This window comes from Populus nigra, chromosome 10 (assembly GCF_951802175.1).
Source record: "Populus nigra chromosome 10, ddPopNigr1.1, whole genome shotgun sequence".
NCBI classification, from domain to species: Eukaryota; Viridiplantae; Streptophyta; class Magnoliopsida; order Malpighiales; family Salicaceae; genus Populus; species Populus nigra.
This window is the reverse complement of record NC_084861.1, coordinates 16,441,067-16,457,522: the sequence shown is the minus strand read 5'-3', so window position 1 is coordinate 16,457,522 and position 16,456 is coordinate 16,441,067. Positions and strand designations below refer to the sequence as shown.

The following is a 16,456-nucleotide window of genomic DNA, read 5'->3' as shown; positions in this document are numbered from 1 at the left end:
TTCCTAAAAATCAGAAGAGTGTGTAATTTGTTAAGTTTATCATATTTTCTTTTTATTCTTTTAATTATATCGAACTTTATTTTTTTTCAATTTTATTATTTAACATTTGATTTTTATATCAAATGTGTGCTCTTATTTTATGATGTTTCAGGTTTGACTTTTAATGTTTTGATTTCTAATTTAGATTCTTGCCTCTTTTATTAAATTTTAATTTTTTTCCAATCTCATTCTTGGATCCATGACCTTATTTTTTAATTTTTGTAGTCCCCATTCTCTTTATTTTTATTTTTATTTTAGATTCTTTTGTGAATTTAGTTTTTTTTTCAATTTTGCCCTTCAATTCAATATTTGATGATATTTAAAGTTTGACTTTCAATGTTTTGATTTCTAATTTTAACTTTTAGCTATTTTATTAAATTCTAATTTTTTTGAATTTCATTCTTAGATCCATAATCGTGATTTTTTATTTTTTATTTTAATTTGGTTCTTATTATTTTTATTTTTTATTCATTTATTAATTTAATTTTTTTTTAATTTTATCTGTCAAATTAAATTTTAGTTTGTCCTAATTTTGTTTTTCAAATGAGATCTAATTACTGAACAAATACCTTCGTCCACTAACTGCGGGCCACTAAAAACATAAAATGGAAGCTTTTAGTATGATCCACCGGTTTACCAAACAGGCCTCTCAAAAAAGGACATTGATTTACATTTATTCCATTGACGGGCCAAAGCCCAAGTTCCGAATAGAAGCTCGGACAACAATTTTGTTCAACGTGCCTTCTATTTTTTTAATCTCATTTGGTCCCTTTACTTTAATACATTTTAATACGATCCATATGTTCAATTTACTTTTAATTCTTGACATGTCAGAAAAAAATGGAAGACAAATCCTCTCTTTAGGTGGAAGTGGAGTCCTGAAGCAAATGCAATTCTAGCAGTCTATAAATACCAAGTGAAGAGGCAAAGGTGGGAGGGAGGGCAAAGGCCGGTGGGGTTTTGATAATTTCTTCTTCTACTTCTCTAAGTATATAATATAATCTTTGTTCCTCCTCCTCCTTCTTCCGTTTGAGCTTCCTCTGCCTCTTCCATGCAATTCACGTACGTGACGTACCACCATCAAACCAAGCTCTGCCATTTGTATTATATCCTTAGACACCTCTGACTCGCTCTCTCGGAAACCTGCTCTTGTGACTCGGGCTCGGGATCTTGTGAGGCTAAAGGTACTCGTTTCACTGTTTTTTGTCTCTGTGTTTTTAGGCTTTATGGTGTTGTTGTCTGGGTCTGGTGCTGTTTTCTGAAATGTAGCAACGTGGATAATGTTTTGACAAGAATTTGATTCCTTTTTTTGTTTTTGGCTTACTTGTGATTCTGATTTTTGTGGTTTTGTTTGATCTTTGAAAGAATTTTAAAGCCATTTTTACGATTGGTTAATTTATTAATTCAGAGTTATCCTTCTTTTTTATATATAAGTTAGATCTTGTGTGCATGTACTACTTCAGTTTATATTATATTAAGATTTGTTGTTTTAGTGAGATTTAGTCCTATTTAATGTGTACGATCAGTCTCAATGTAAAATCCACTTAAAACAAGAAAGGACGAATCATGTTGAAAGATTTTGTCTCTATGAGGACCCCCTTTTGACATTTCTGCTGTTCTTCATGGTTTAAATGATGGAATGCTCTCTTCTTTTTTATCCAATGATGCATCCGACTCGGTAAAGGTCAGGCTTGCGGATGAGTTGAATGATGAAACAAGTTTTTAAAATTTTCGAGGGCTAGAATGTTAACATCTTTTTTAGCTGAATGCTGTAGCAAATCTATTTCGCAGTCGGTCGGGATTGACTCTTTCGAGTATGATTTCTGGGGTTTAATGCCCTAAGTACTCACCTGGCTTCTCATTCTAGTGTAATCATTTTAAAAGCTTTTTTCCCCATCATGGTTCTAATTCATAAACTACTGAATATGGTGACTCTTGCTACTCATCACATCACATAAAAAAAAAGCAGGCAAAATGGCAGAAAAAGGATTTTCTTGGGTAGCTTTGTTTGTTGGAGTGTATTTGACAGTTTTGCCATAACACTAGTTAGAGAACGAAACAGTCATAAATTGTATTCTGTTACTCTTGGTCAGACTGCTTGCCGCCTGGTTTCTGAACATGTAATTTGCAGGGAAAGCAGGGAGCTTATCAGAATGAAGGCACTGATCCTTGTTGGAGGGTTTGGAACACGGTTGAGGCCGTTGACTCTCAAACACCCTAAACCACTTGTTGAGTTTGCTAACAAACCTATGATCCTGCATCAGGTATAAAATCTTGAGCATTGCCTTTGTTGATATAACATAATTGGACTCGTGTTGGATGCTGTCTTTATGGTTAACTGCTTCCTCTGTCGATTTCCACGATTAAGAAACAACTTGTTTAAAACCCAGGTGCCAAAAGAATGTAAACACTTGTCCGTGTATAATGGGCCGTCACAATTCCATGCTCTGTCAATCTCATATCCACATTCTTTGAATTGTTTGCAGATAGAGGCTCTCAAGGCTATTGGAGTGACTGAAGTTGTTTTGGCTATCAACTACAAGCCCGAGGTACGAACAGGCAGCCTGCTTTTCACCACTATCAACTTTTATTAAAAATTAACAAACTGTGCTCTTCCCTGCAGGAGATGATGAACTTCTTGAAGGATTTTGACACGAAGCTTGATATTAAGATCACTTGCTCACAAGAGACCGAGCCGCTTGGCACTGCTGGTCCTTTGGCACTAGCAAGGGACAAGCTAATCGATGATTCTGGCGAACCGTTTTTTGTTCTCAATAGTGATGTCATCTGCGAATACCCACTCAAGCTGATGATAGAATTCCACAAAGCCCATGGTGGAGAGGCTTCCATAATGGTGACCAAGGTAACACCTACCGGTTATCACTTTACCTTAGTCAGTTTTTCTTGGAGACGTGAAACTAAACTAACCTTAAAAATGTCGACAACCGACAACCGTTTCTCTCTATTATGCTGTAGGTGGATGAGCCATCAAAGTATGGTGTTGTGGTTATGGAAGAATCCACGGGAAAAGTTGAGAGATTTGTGGAAAAACCAAAAGCATTTGTTGGTAACAAAATCAATGCTGGAATTTATCTGTTGAACCCATCTGTTGTTGATAGAATTGAACTGAGGCCCACCTCAATTGAGAAAGACGTCTTCCCGAAAATAGCGGCAGAGAAGAAGCTCTATGCAATGGCGCTTCCAGGATTTTGGATGGACATTGGTCAGCCAAGGGACTATATTACAGGCCTAAGACTCTATCTAGATTCCCTTAGAAAAAAATCCCCATCTAAGTTGGCCACTGGTCCCCATATCGTGGGAAATGTTTTGGTGGATGAGACTGCGGAGATTGGAGAGGGTTGTTTGATTGGACCTGATGTTGCAATAGGACCAGGATGTGTTGTCGAGTCAGGAGTTAGACTCTCTCGTTGCTCTGTGATGAGTGGAGTTACCATCAAGGAGCATGCTTGCATATCTAGCAGTATCATCGGGTGGAGCTCCACAGTGGGGCAAGGGGCCTGCGTAGAGAAGACAGTCCTTGGAGAAGCTGTCCATGTAAAGAAGACAAGCCTTGGAGAAGTTGTCTATGTGTGTGACGATGTTTACAGCAATGGAGGTGTGGTTTTACCTGGCAGAGAGATCGAGTCGAGCAATTTGAAGCCGGAGAGTAATGTTAGGGTTTGGGATTAAGATTTGTTGACTACGTTTAGACACTTCGGGGGTTGTTACAAGCCATTGCGTCTGGAAAACCAAATGTTTTCGATCTTTTTCCTTCATTTCTCTTCTAAAAAAGTGTAAAAAAGTCAGTTTCACAGGCCAGTGTTGCAGTATTGTTTCTGCTACAAATTTCGTCTCAGGTTGAGATTAGCCCAATCTCCTTGGATCATGAGATTAGGGGATGGATCTGATTATAAGAATCCGAAGCTGTATCTTTCTGAAACTAAAGCTTTTAAGGTAAATAAACCACGCTAGGTCATGTATACGAGGATTTTCATTAAAGAGAAGGAAAGTGAAGGATAGAGTGTGATGGACGAGGTTTGTTATTAATAATGCTGAAGGTTAACGAACCAGAATTATTTCCTTTAAAAGCTACTGCATAACCTCTAACTACCAATCATCAGTAAACTATAAAACCAAGATACCACTGAAGAGTATCTTCATCTCTAAGCCGTTACTCTCCTCTACTATTTCTCTCATATTTCCCCTCCTCGAACGCCTCGGACAATCAGTGAGAGCGAGGGCCCTTTCCCAATCAATTCACCTCTCTCTATCTCTCTCTCAGCCTTTTTTATCGCAAAAGAAGCCAAGAAGCTCAAGAAAAGACTAAGAGACCCTCTCTGCTGTTCTCTCACATTTTCCCTTATTTCTTGACATCATCCACCAAGAAAACACCCACCCAAAAAGAAACTAATCTTGATGGACAGAAAGGTGGCAGAAGAAGTGAAAAGGGATCGTATCCCAGAACATGTGGTGACAAAGATACTACTGAAATCACCCATCAAGTCAATTTTGAGATTCAGGTGTGTATCACAATCATGGAACTCCCTCATTACTCTCCCTTACTTCATCAATGAGCATTTGGCCAAAGCCAAACCATTGATTCTTCGAACCGAAAACCCAGTAGTATCACTCTCTTTACTTATTGATAATGATCGTTTAGATAGGAGCTCACAAATAAAGTTTCATCGCCCATATGCTTTTGAGATAGTTGCTTCTTGTAATGGAGTTGTATGTCTTCAGGGTAGATATCCCGAATTTGATGGCAGCAAGAGGCTTATTTTGTGGAACCCGTCAATTAAGAAAACTTTGCGCCTTCCACCTCCGAGGTCATTTGCCAGTACAGTCCCGACTTTATTAGGCCTTGGCTATGATCCAAGAAGTGATGACTATAAGGTTCCTAGGATTGTGAGGCTTGGCAATTCAGCCGAGCATCCATTTGTTTTCCAGTTTTTCTCTCTCAATTCTGGATCATGGAATGAAAACGTTGATTTCTTCAGCAGTAGTCTTGAAAACAAAGATGCGTTGCGCAACATCACCCTTTATCGCTATGATAATCAGGCTATAGTAAACGGGGTTATTCACTGGCTTTTAAATCGTAGGGACGAAATCGATATGGAAATGTCCAGTAACAGATGGTCACCTTTAATGCTTTATAACGATGTGTTTGTGCTGGCTTTCCATTTAAGCAATGATTCATTCGGTGAGATAAGGCCGCCAGAATGTTTTGATGATACGACCAAAATGGTGACATGTAGGACAATTTCAGTGTTCAAGGACTTACTTTCTTTTAATGTGTTTGAGGGTGGTCCGTATAGCAGAAGATATAATTGTGAGATATGGGTGATGGAACAATATGGTGTGAGGGAATCATGGACCAGACTATACCAGATTGAAATGCTGCATGTAGCAAGGCCAGTGGTTCTTAGGAGTAACGGAGAGATATTAATGGCAGGATACGGATCTGATAGATTAGTTTCATGTCAACCTCTGGCACCGAGAATTCGTGATATGGGGCTGGAGCTGTCAATCGATGGCTACGCTGCTTATTTTGTAGAAAGTCTTGCTTTACTTGATAAATGAAACTAGACTCGGCAGAAAAAGGTACGTGTGTGATCTTAATGTCTTTAATTGTCCTTTGAGATTGAAATGAATTGGGATGTTTTTTCTTTAACTATTTTTGTTTCACAACAATGCAGTCATGGATTGATCGGTTTTTCTTTCTGCATCATTCATGCATGTAATCACCCTTCTTCCATGCAGGCTGCTGGACACGCAGCAACTAATGGAGCACCCTTCTTCTATGCAGGCTGCTGGACACGCAGCAACTAATGGAGCACCCTAAATAAAATAAGAAAGAGGCACTGGAGAGGTTGTCTTCGGAAAGGAACGTAGTATTCGGATCAGTTTTAGATGTTAATGCTTCTTCACATTTACACAGCCCAAACTATTTCTCATTGTTCTGGCAATTTCTGAAGAATTTATAGTTTTCTGGTAGATATATCTCCTCATATCAGCCTTTTAGTGCTGGTGTGCGGCTGTTGCTTTGCGCTGTCGATCTTGTCGATGATTGATGGCAAAGAATGCTGATAATAAAAATGCGGCTCAGCTCGTTTCTATGGCTGTGGTGACTTAGCTAGGTAGCATCTCAAATTGCGTGTAATTGTGTGGCTATGCAGCTATGCTCCTTGTAATAGAAATTGTGATTACACCAGCCAGTTAGAGAATTCAGTGAAAATACATTATCTCTTACCGTTTTTATTTTCGTCTCTCCAGGGATGTTGCTACGATCGCGAATTATTTCTTAAAATTTTATAATTTTATGATTTAATATGTATTTAACATGTTAAATCAGATTAAAAATTTAAAATTAGTAAAATCAAACTTAACTCGTGCAAAATCGATAAACTCGATAAACTCAATCTGATTTTGTGAGTTTACTAAATTTGTAATATAAATCACGTCAGGTTTAAATTTGACCTTAAAATATCTTCTAACTAGTTTTGTGAGATTAAACATATCTTTCAAAGCATATATTGGATAAATCTGAAATTTTATAAGAAAATATTAAATACATGAAAATAGATTATGGTAAATTTTCAAGTCAAATGGAGATAGAAAATATAATATTTTAGAGGTTCAAAGTTAATAAATTAATAATGTCAAATATGTCATACAAGACCTTCGTGTATTGTTTGGGACATATCTAAAGCTATCAATGAAATTTTGCTTCGATTAAAGTTGAGATAAGAACTAAATATTTGAAACTTTTCAACTATATATCGTAAACGCAATAATTTATCCAAACGAGAAAAAACGACATTTTGAAATCAGAAGAGAACAACATATTTGAAATCAGGACTCAAATCTGTCAAAAATATATTAAATTTATATTAGTTAATTACTAATGTAAATTCATTAGCTTGCAACCTAAAAGGATCTATCAAGACTTATTGTGATGGGAACAACCAGATTGTCATTAGATTTATGTGTGTTTCCTACCTTTCAGTGATTCTCCTGTATTGAAAAATTTCATTCTGAGACTTTTTATTTTTATATGTCATTAATTTATTAATTTATATTATCTACCTCTTTTATTTTATTTAAATCATTAATTGATTATAATATTATTGACTTATTTTATCAGATTTTAATGTAAATTAATTTCTTGACTAGAATTATCAATATATAATTAGTTAAAAAAAATTACTTATAATTTTATAATTTTATGATTTGAGTTTACAATCTAAGTTTATATTGTATTTTTCGTATCGTGTTAAAAAAGCATTTTTAAGTTAGATGTAAGTAGAAGATACACACCCTTTGGCCCCCTGATGGGATTAATCGTAACGTAGTCCCTCTACTCTTAAAGATTCTCTTAATATGGTCCTATTATTTTCCCAATTTATCAGGACGTCCCTCTCTCTGTTCAAGAATTTATTTATTTATAACCGTGTTTCCTCCTCCATGATTCTATTAAATGTGTAAACAATATAGAATTTTGGGCCCGGAAATTTTAAAAAATAAAAGTAAATTAGGAAAAAAAATTATTGAGAATTTCAGGACAAAATTATACTCTTGAATATTCCTAACAAATTCGAAAACAAAATATTCCTTTAAAAAAAAAGTGATGAAATTTGGAGATTAAATGCGGTGGGCTTTATGCTGCCAAGTTCAAAATTCAAAGCCCAGCAAAGATGCGAGGACTCCAATTTTACTCTCCTCTGCTATTTCTCTCCCACCAAATTCCCTCTCTCTCAGCCTCTATTATCGCAAAAGAAGCCAAGAAGCTCAAGAAAAGACTCAGAGACCCTCTCTTTTGTTCCCTCACATTTTCCCTTCTTTCTTGACATCAACCACCAAGTAAACACCCACCCCATAGGCATTTCGCAATCAATTAAGTCCCTCTATCAGACCAGAAAAGAAAAGAATCTTGAGACCTTTTCTTTCTCTCTGATGGGCAGAAAGATGGCAGAAGAAGTGACAAAGGATCCTATTCCAAATGATGTAGTCGTGGACGTAAAGATGGCAGAAGAAGAAGTGACAAAGGATCCTATTCCAGAGGATGTAGTTATGAGTATACTCTTAAAATTACCCATCAAATCTATTTTGAGATTCAGGTGTGTATCAAAATCATGCAACTCCCTCATTACTTCCCCTTACTTCATCAAGAGACATTTTGCCAAAGCCAAGCAATTGATTCTTCGAGTCGGAAAGCCTGTAGCATCTGTCTCTTTGCATCTTGACAACGATTCTTTAGATAGGTGCTTACAATTGGACTTTTGCCAACCTAATGCTTTTAAGGTAAATGGTTCTTGTAATGGAGTTGTATGTCTTTCGGGTATACATCCCAAACTTGATGCCAGCGGAAGTGTTATTTTGTGGAATCCATCTATTAGAAAAACTTTGCATCTTCCACCTCCGAGGTCCTATGCCAGAGTTGCCACTACTTTATTAGGCATTGGCTATGATCCACGAACCGATGACTATAAGGTTGCTAGGGTTGTGAGGCTTGGTAGTTCAGCCGAACGTCCATTTGTTTTTCAGTCTTACTCTCTCAATTCAGGATCTTGGAATGAAAACGTTGATTTCTTCAGTAGAAGCCTTGAAAACGAAGAGGCATTGCGTGATATCACCCTTTATCGCCATGACAATCAGGCTTTTGTAAACGGGGCTATTCACTGGCTTCTATATCGTAAGGGCAAAATCAATATTGAACGATACATTAACAGTCCGTTACCTTTACCGGGCCATAACAAAGTGTTTGCACTATCTTTCAATTTAAGCAATGAATCATTCGGAGAGATAATGCTGCCTGAATGTTTTGATGATCGTAGGAAAGCGGTGACAGATAGGTCATTTTCAGTGTTCAAGGACTCTCTTTCCGTGAATGTCATTAATTGTGGTCTGTATAGCGGAAGATGTCTTTGTGAGATATGGGTGATGAACCAATATGATGTGAGGGAATCATGGGCCATAAAATACCAGATTGAAATGCTCCATATAGCTAGGCCAGTGGTTCATAGGAGTAATGGAGAGATATTAATAGCAGGATATTCATGGAGTCGGTTAGTTTCTTTTGATCCCCAGACACCGAGAATTCGTGATACGGGGCTGGAGCTGTCAGTCGATGGCTACGCGGATTACTTTGTAGAGAGTCTTGCTTTACTTGATAAATCAAACTAAACTCAGCAGCAAAAGGTACGAATATTATTCGGATCAGTATTAGATGTTAATGCCTCTTCACATTTACTTGGCCTTCCTGGACACAGCTCAAACTATTAATTTCTCATTGTTTTGGCAATTTCTGAAGATATATTTGTAGTTTGCTGGCAGATGAATTTACTCAGAACACTCCATTTAGTATTTGTTTGCTGCTTTGCGCTGTGGATCTTGTTAATCATTGATGGCAACTAACGATTGCTGATAACATTTACTTGTACTTGATATGATTATCATTTCATTCTTCACTTTCGGTATATTTTGTTGGGAGTTTATTTTTTAAAATATTATTGTAATTTTTATTAATTTTACTATTACATTGTCGTTATTTTTATTAAAAAATATTTTTGACATCAACTACTATTTATGGTTTATCTAATATCAATTACCAAATATATAAGCTTTATATATCAAGTCATTAGATATATTAATTAAAAAAATAAATCAAATTATTTAAGCTAAAATATTATTCAATTATTTAACACGTTAATTTTATTCCTAAATCACAATTGAATATAAAATTTTATCAAACATTTTATAATTTCTCAAATAGGACAAATGTTTAATTATAGAACAATCTTAATGGGGTCCAGCTGATTTAATGTAAGCTGAATATTGCCAAGATAAATTTGAGACAACGCATGAGATTTTTTAGGTGAGGTATAGATCAGCGTTGCCAGTCGATTTTAATATGATCGAGAAAGTTAGGTACTGATAGTGAAAAGTAAAAGATTGAAATTGAATGGCATCCATCCATCCATCCATCCATCCATCTTTTATATTGTACGTATGGATGTAACTCATTTGTCGAATATTTCCTGGATGTTTTATTCATGCAGTCATGTATTAATTAATAAGCTTTCGACGCCAGCATTTGCAAGCCATGAGAGCCGCTTGCTCTTGCCGAATTCGCCACCTCACTTCTTCCTTTTTTTATTATTTGCAAATAATAAGTTGGAATTCTTTTTCTTTTTTCTTTTTTGTAGAAAAATAAGGTTGTATTTGATTAAAACAGAAAAACAAATACATAAACATATTTATTTATACAAACATAGATGATGAAGATATAAAAGTAAATATATTCTATATAGTTTTATAATGGATCTCTATCTTTTAAAAAACAAGAAATACATTAAAATGTGTTTTTTTATTTTTTTTTATTCAAAGATAGTAATTAAACACTCGCTAATATTAACAAGTTGAAGAATATGACCCTATAAAAGAAGTATAGTAACAAACAAGAAATACATTATTTTGTGAACATCCTTGATTTTTTTCCCTCGTAATTAAACTTAGAGATTGTTTGTTTTTGTTGTCCTATTTTTTTTTAAAAAAATATTTTTCAAAATATTTTTTATTTTAAATTAATATTATTTAAGTGTCTTTTTATAATTTATATAAAAAAATATTATTTTAACATTTTTCAATTAAAAATATATTTTTAGAAAGCACCACATGGCATTATCGAACTTCTTCTTACCTGGTGGAACTGTTAATATGAGCAAAAGTATTCACATAATAACAAAATTAAAATCTAAAACTATACGAGAGATTGGATTAGCTTAACACGAGTTATTTTTTGTAATTGTCTCAAGATATCTTTATTTTTCTGACAAGTTTTTTTTTATGTATGTTAATCTTAACAAATAAAAACTCTTTGAAAACATAGAAAATTCCTAATTTCCACACACCTGTGAACTTATTTGACAACGATACTCTGAAGTCTGAACGTGCCGCTCAGGCAGAGCAGTCACTCGAGTCAGCCCAACCTTCTTCCATATTTTTATGCAGCTCCAATCTCCTGCTACGCAGCGCATGTTCAATCTTCATTTCAACGGCCGATATCATCTTCCGCGGCACCCCAGATACCTCCTCTAACCTCCTCAGATCCTGCCACGTTGTAACGGACTTGTCCCCACATGATCTGACCCCGAACCAAAACGACGCCGCTAAGCTCACTCTGAACGGCAAAACCAGTCTCCCAAAGCACAGCGCCATCGCCCGAGTGGCTCTCTGCACCACTAAGTTACCATTGAGCCCCAACCTTTCGCACCAATTCACAAAAACACACTCTGACCTCAAATTTCTCGATCTCTTCAGCCTACCCCCGGAAAATCTTGCCGGGATATTGGTGACGCAGCTGGTTTCGACACCTTTTTTTGTGTTCTCAAAGCGCGTCGTTTCGGTGGTTGAAATGCAAGCAGAGGATAAAGTACTGGAACAGGATGAAGAGCAGGAGATGGAGTCCAATTCTTTGTTTTCCGGCGAGCAAGAGAGGCAGGTGACACGGCGAAGAGATGGGGCGGTGACGGAGAATGAACTTCCTGTGAGAGAATTGCAAGCGGAGCAAATTACACGGCGGAGATGACGGGAAACAACGAAGTTAGCATTATGAACGTTAGAATCACATTCGAAACAAAGAAACGCAGCATCTGAATCGCAGTAGAGACCAGCTTCTCTATGGCAAAGCTCACAAACTTTAACAGCCATTACTTCTTTATCATCAACTTTCACGCTTCAAACGACGTAAGATGACGGAAATATTGCAGATGAAGAAAGCTTAAGCGATATTGTGAATGTTGCTTTAAGGATTTGAATCTTGAAGAGAGAATTAAGAAGAGAGAGAAGCGGCAGTGAAGATGGTGGTTGGTGGTAATGCAGAGAGAGAGAGAGGCGGGTAGGGGCTAAAAGATATAGGCTAATAAAGGCGGTGCGTGTCTATATATTAATATAATATATGGTGCTGTCCATCCATGCAGTGGCGGAACCAGGGGGGCTGGCCAGGAAATATTGTTTCCCTGACCCCTCCAACAAATTATATCTCCACTCTTAAGTATAAAAAAAGTATCCTAGTTTTAACCCTCTAGACTTTTTTTCTTTTATTTAGTTCACAAATTAAACTTTCTAACCATCCGGATCCTCGGCTACGAAATTTCACTCTCTTTTGTCCACGTGTTAGTGAACCTTGTTCCAAAATCTGTTCTTTTTCTCTTTTTGCATTCTGGTACCTTATTTTGGCCTAATTAGTAGTAACGTTGACATTTGCTAGAAGATGTTTTGTAATTGAGAAAAATATCATATCATGTTGTTTTCAAATTTGATGGAGCGTCGTTTTCTGAGAGGTTAGCTCGGGTGTTTTTTCCTTGTGTTGTTGTGGGATTTAGAAGAGAGACCGACTAAAAAAGAAATCTCATTGACTAGAATGTGAAGAATATCACCTCAAGAACACTCTAATTAATTGTTAAAATCTAAAATAAGTTTGAATGTTTTATGTGCTGGTTTTGTGGTTGAAGATCTGAGTTGATGACAAGGCTCCTAACGGTGTAATGTTAATCTTTGATTCCTGTTTTGCCCCTCAGACGACACGCATCCCTGGCTTCTACCGTTCATTATTTATCATTCTTCAAAAAAGGTGCGGGGCAATACCGTCATAGTCAATAATTACGATAACTAATTGATAGTAATCCTGATTGCATGACTTATTCGGCTTAGTTACAAAGTCGAAATTTCAAAAATGGAACATGATATCCAGTTACGTGGCAAAACCCATAGCTGCGATATAACTACATGCTTTTATTTTGAGCCACGCAAATGGCCTCACAAGAGAGGGATGCCGTACTCAGGATACAAAATAGCATCCACGTGGCAAGGACACCATATGAGGTTAGAGGTGGAGGATGGTACGATACCTCTGCTGTTGTTCCTTTTTAATCTTGATTCAAGAGTTCTTGAAGGTGTGTTTGTAACCTGAACCGTATTTTTATAAATTTTAAATTTTTTTATTAAAATAAAATTTTTTATAAATTTTTAAATCATTTTAATATATTAATATTAAAAATAATTTTTAAAAATTAAAAAATATATTTTAATATATTTATAAGTAAAAAATACTTTGAATCGTTACCGGTACTACAATTTCAAATATACTCTAAATCAGGTTGGTTTAAAATTCAAGTTATACTGATATTAATTTATATTTTTAAAAAATAAAAATAATATTATTTAAAAAAATAAAAGAAAAATAAACTAGATTTTAAACTATAACCATTAAATCAGATCAAATCATAAATCACAAATCCCATGAGTAGCGTGATTGGAATGATTTTCTATGGGACACAGCTGAGGAAACGGACTGTTTGGGTGTTGTTTCCCCTTCAATTGTTCTTGACCAGCATGGAATGGTTAATGTGGTTGAGCCTGGATGATCGCACAAATTTCACAGGGGAAAATCAAATTCACAGTAATTCAACCCAGTATGAGGAGTTTATGGTTGGTAAAAATGATCTTCTCTCATTTTTAATTCTTTTTAAAATCAAATCAATTTTAATCCAATCAACTTAGTCATGATTTAACTTGTCATGTCAACTTCAAATTATTTTTTTTACGAATGTCCTGTACTAGAGGAGGAGGTTAATTGGATTCCAAGTAAATATGCTCGTTTAATAATTATAATAATAATTTCTAAAATAATCAAATCTAGAAATCAACTCCATATCAATTAATTTTGTTTTCCATTTTAAAAACATTTAAAAAAAATTAAAATTTTTTATTTACTTTAAATTAATATGTTTTTAATGTTTTCAAATCATTTTAATATACTAATGTCAAAAATAATTTTTAAAAAATAAAAAACATAATTTTAATGTATTTTTACATGAAAAGTTATTTAAAAAACAACCGCAATCACATTTCTAAATAAGTAATAACTAAGATTTTAATAAAAAAAATTATTTTTTTCAATATTAAAAATTAAATACCAAATAGATTTGCTTTTATTTAGATATCACAAGGAAGGTCCAAGACCTATACCTTTTGTACCCGGATAAGGAATTTCCTAGATGCCATGGGAGGAGCTTGATTTCCCACTCGGATTGATAATAGATGGCTACTACTCTAACACGCACCTAGTGGGATCATGCAACAGGTTGTTTTGTCTCTTCTGTGCTTGTTATATATAATCCTAATATTTGTATACAAAAATGATAAATTAAAAAAAAATCTTAGTAGTTTAGTAGAATCCAGAAATGGATAATCGTTAAATTAATTAGTTACAATAATTTTTTTTAATTAAAATGATTGATTACTTATATTTAAAGCTTTATAGACCAATATAGCTCGTGGATAATACTTATAAAAGGTTTTTTTAAGTGAAAATAAAAACTTTCTGGTACTTATATAATGATTTTTTTTAAAGAAAAAGAATACAATAATATAGAGAAATGTTCTAATAAAAATTATAAATTTTTATTTCAAATGTTTTATGGTATATCTATAACTCATGAATCTTGTCATGTTGTGAAGAAGAATGATTGATGTGTAATTTTCACCTTTATAATATTTTATAACACAAATAATTATATTTTTTATATGAACACTTTGAATTATATTTTTTAATATTTTAATGGTTTTTCTTCAATAGTAATAATAGTATTTTTAAAATTTAATAATAATAATAATAATAATAATATTTTTTCAAATTTATTAATTATTCTATTAATAATATAAATTATAATATAAATAATAATATGTATAATACAAAAAATAAAATTATTAATTATAATAAAAATAATAATATTTTAAAAAATATTTAAAAATTCAAGATTTAAAAATTTTAGGTTTTGTCTTTGATCCAACACTCTTGTGTTCTGCATTAACCTAAAAGAAATGGGCCTAACATTGAACCCAAGCAAAAATCCTGACACAAGTGGGTCTTGCTCAGCCTAACCCAACACTGCTGACTTCTTTGAAAAATTTTTGGATTTAACTTGATAATCAAAGCTAACAATACTGGGTCTAGCTACCCAGTAATTTTTAGCAGAGGAACCAATGCCCCCAGCACCAATAGTTTACCCAAAAACACAGGGCTGCTTTGTGGAATCCTAGTATTAGAAAGACGGTGCCTATCCCCGAGCCAAGTGTTAGTTTCCAGTCTTATGGATTCTTTGCGCCCTCTTTAGCGTTTGGTTTTGATACCATCAACCATGGCTATAAATCAGTGAGAATAGTATATTTGGAGCATTAAGGAGAAAATACTGCCACCATTGATTGAGCTTCACTTGTTGAAGAGTGGATGCTGGAGAATGGTGGAAAATGATTTCAAACATGTCATCCGTCGGGGTTCAAGGTCGGCTTTTCTGAACAGAGCTTGTCAGTGGACAACTGTGAGTTCCCAAAGGTGTGCATTGAATGTGATTGTGGTTTTTAATTTAGTAGATGAGAAGATTGGGGAAATGATAACTCCAGATTGTGTGCTTTGTAGGGATCATATAGACTTGATTGTTACTGTTTTTGATTGATTGCTTTCATTGGTTGTGTTGGAGAGAAGGTTCTGTAGGGAAGGACATGATTCCATCTGGGTAATGAAAGAGTATGGTGATGCCAAATCTTGGATTAAGGTTTTCAATAGTGACCATTTGAAAGGTCGGGTTTCTGATTTTGTCGGATTTAAGAAAAATGGTGAGATGTTTTTACTGCTTGGAATGGAGAGCTAATTTCTTACTCGAAGACAAAAAAATGGGAGCTGTAGAATTTGGGGCTCTAAAATACTCTCTCCCACAGGTAAATTTTACTTGGACTCTCATGTGGAGAGTCTTGTCTTATTGAATGAAGCAAGTTCGACCTCAACTGACAATTCTCCAGGCAATGAAGAAACAAAGGAGCATTCTTCCCATGTTGCTGGTCTGGACAAGAACAAAAAGGAAAAGAAGAAGAAAGGGATGAAGATTATGGAGGGTCCTGAAATAGTGGATGGAGAAAATAGAGTTTTGGAGGGAGGTGCTTCAAGTTCTAGTGCTACTTCACGTGATATTGTCACTAATGAAGGAAATGGAAGCTCAAAAGAGCATGATCTCGGTGCTAAAAACAGGAAACAAACAGTGAAGAAGAAGAATGGGAAGAACAACATGGAGAGTGATGATGAAGCAAATGAATTGCCAGGGAAGCATAATTTTCACAGTTTAATCTTGGTGTGACTGGAATCGGAAAGTACAGTCTGTTATTTTAGATTTTATAGTATATGGGCTGCTTCCTCTGTTAAAAAGCAAATTATCAGACGAATGAAGCCATCTTCCTTTTATCAAACATTGCATGGTTGGCTTTGTAACAACTGTACCATCCTTAAGGAACTGGTTTTTCTTAATTAGAAACCACCTGTTGAGCAAAAACAAAATTACAGTTCTTTCACCTGGAGTTGAAGCCT

The 16,456-nt window shown here is 34.9% G+C and overlaps 4 protein-coding genes across 5 annotated transcripts; 3 read left to right on the top strand and 1 right to left on the bottom strand.

Moving 5' to 3' along the window:
- Window positions 1–864: 864 nt before the first annotated feature.
- On the top strand, window positions 865–4,019 carry LOC133704142 (mannose-1-phosphate guanylyltransferase 1-like). Its single transcript, XM_062128899.1, has 5 exons — window positions 865–1,223; window positions 2,171–2,303; window positions 2,526–2,588; window positions 2,663–2,902; window positions 3,016–4,019. The coding sequence occupies exons 2-5, from the start codon at window positions 2,193–2,195 to the stop codon at window positions 3,727–3,729; spliced, it is 1,128 nt and encodes a 375-aa protein (XP_061984883.1). The 5' UTR covers window positions 865–1,223; window positions 2,171–2,192; the 3' UTR covers window positions 3,730–4,019.
- Window positions 4,020–4,455: 436 nt separating this feature from the next.
- LOC133704477 (F-box protein CPR1-like) lies at window positions 4,456–6,160 on the top strand. 2 transcript variants are annotated; one of them, XM_062129305.1, is made up of 3 exons: window positions 4,456–5,457; window positions 5,594–5,640; window positions 5,800–6,160. In XM_062129305.1, exons 1-3 carry the CDS (start codon window positions 4,456–4,458, stop codon window positions 5,879–5,881), a joined length of 1,131 nt encoding a protein of 376 aa, XP_061985289.1. In that variant the 3' UTR covers window positions 5,882–6,160. The 2 variants fall into 2 exon arrangements, 1 of the variants encoding a protein (XP_061985289.1); XR_009844074.1 differs by having other exon boundaries at window positions 5,339–5,640; window positions 5,846–6,160.
- A 1,665-nt stretch (window positions 6,161–7,825) lies between these two features.
- On the top strand, window positions 7,826–9,506 carry LOC133704421 (F-box protein CPR1-like). The gene has a single exon (XM_062129234.1). It carries the CDS (start codon window positions 7,993–7,995, stop codon window positions 9,220–9,222), a length of 1,230 nt encoding a protein of 409 aa, XP_061985218.1. The 5' UTR covers window positions 7,826–7,992; the 3' UTR covers window positions 9,223–9,506.
- Window positions 9,507–10,815: 1,309 nt separating this feature from the next.
- Window positions 10,816–12,068, bottom strand: LOC133705041 (B-box zinc finger protein 32-like). The gene has a single exon (XM_062130133.1). It carries the CDS (start codon window positions 11,746–11,748, stop codon window positions 10,996–10,998), a length of 753 nt encoding a protein of 250 aa, XP_061986117.1. The 5' UTR covers window positions 11,749–12,068; the 3' UTR covers window positions 10,816–10,995.
- Window positions 12,069–16,456: the final 4,388 nt, after the last annotated feature.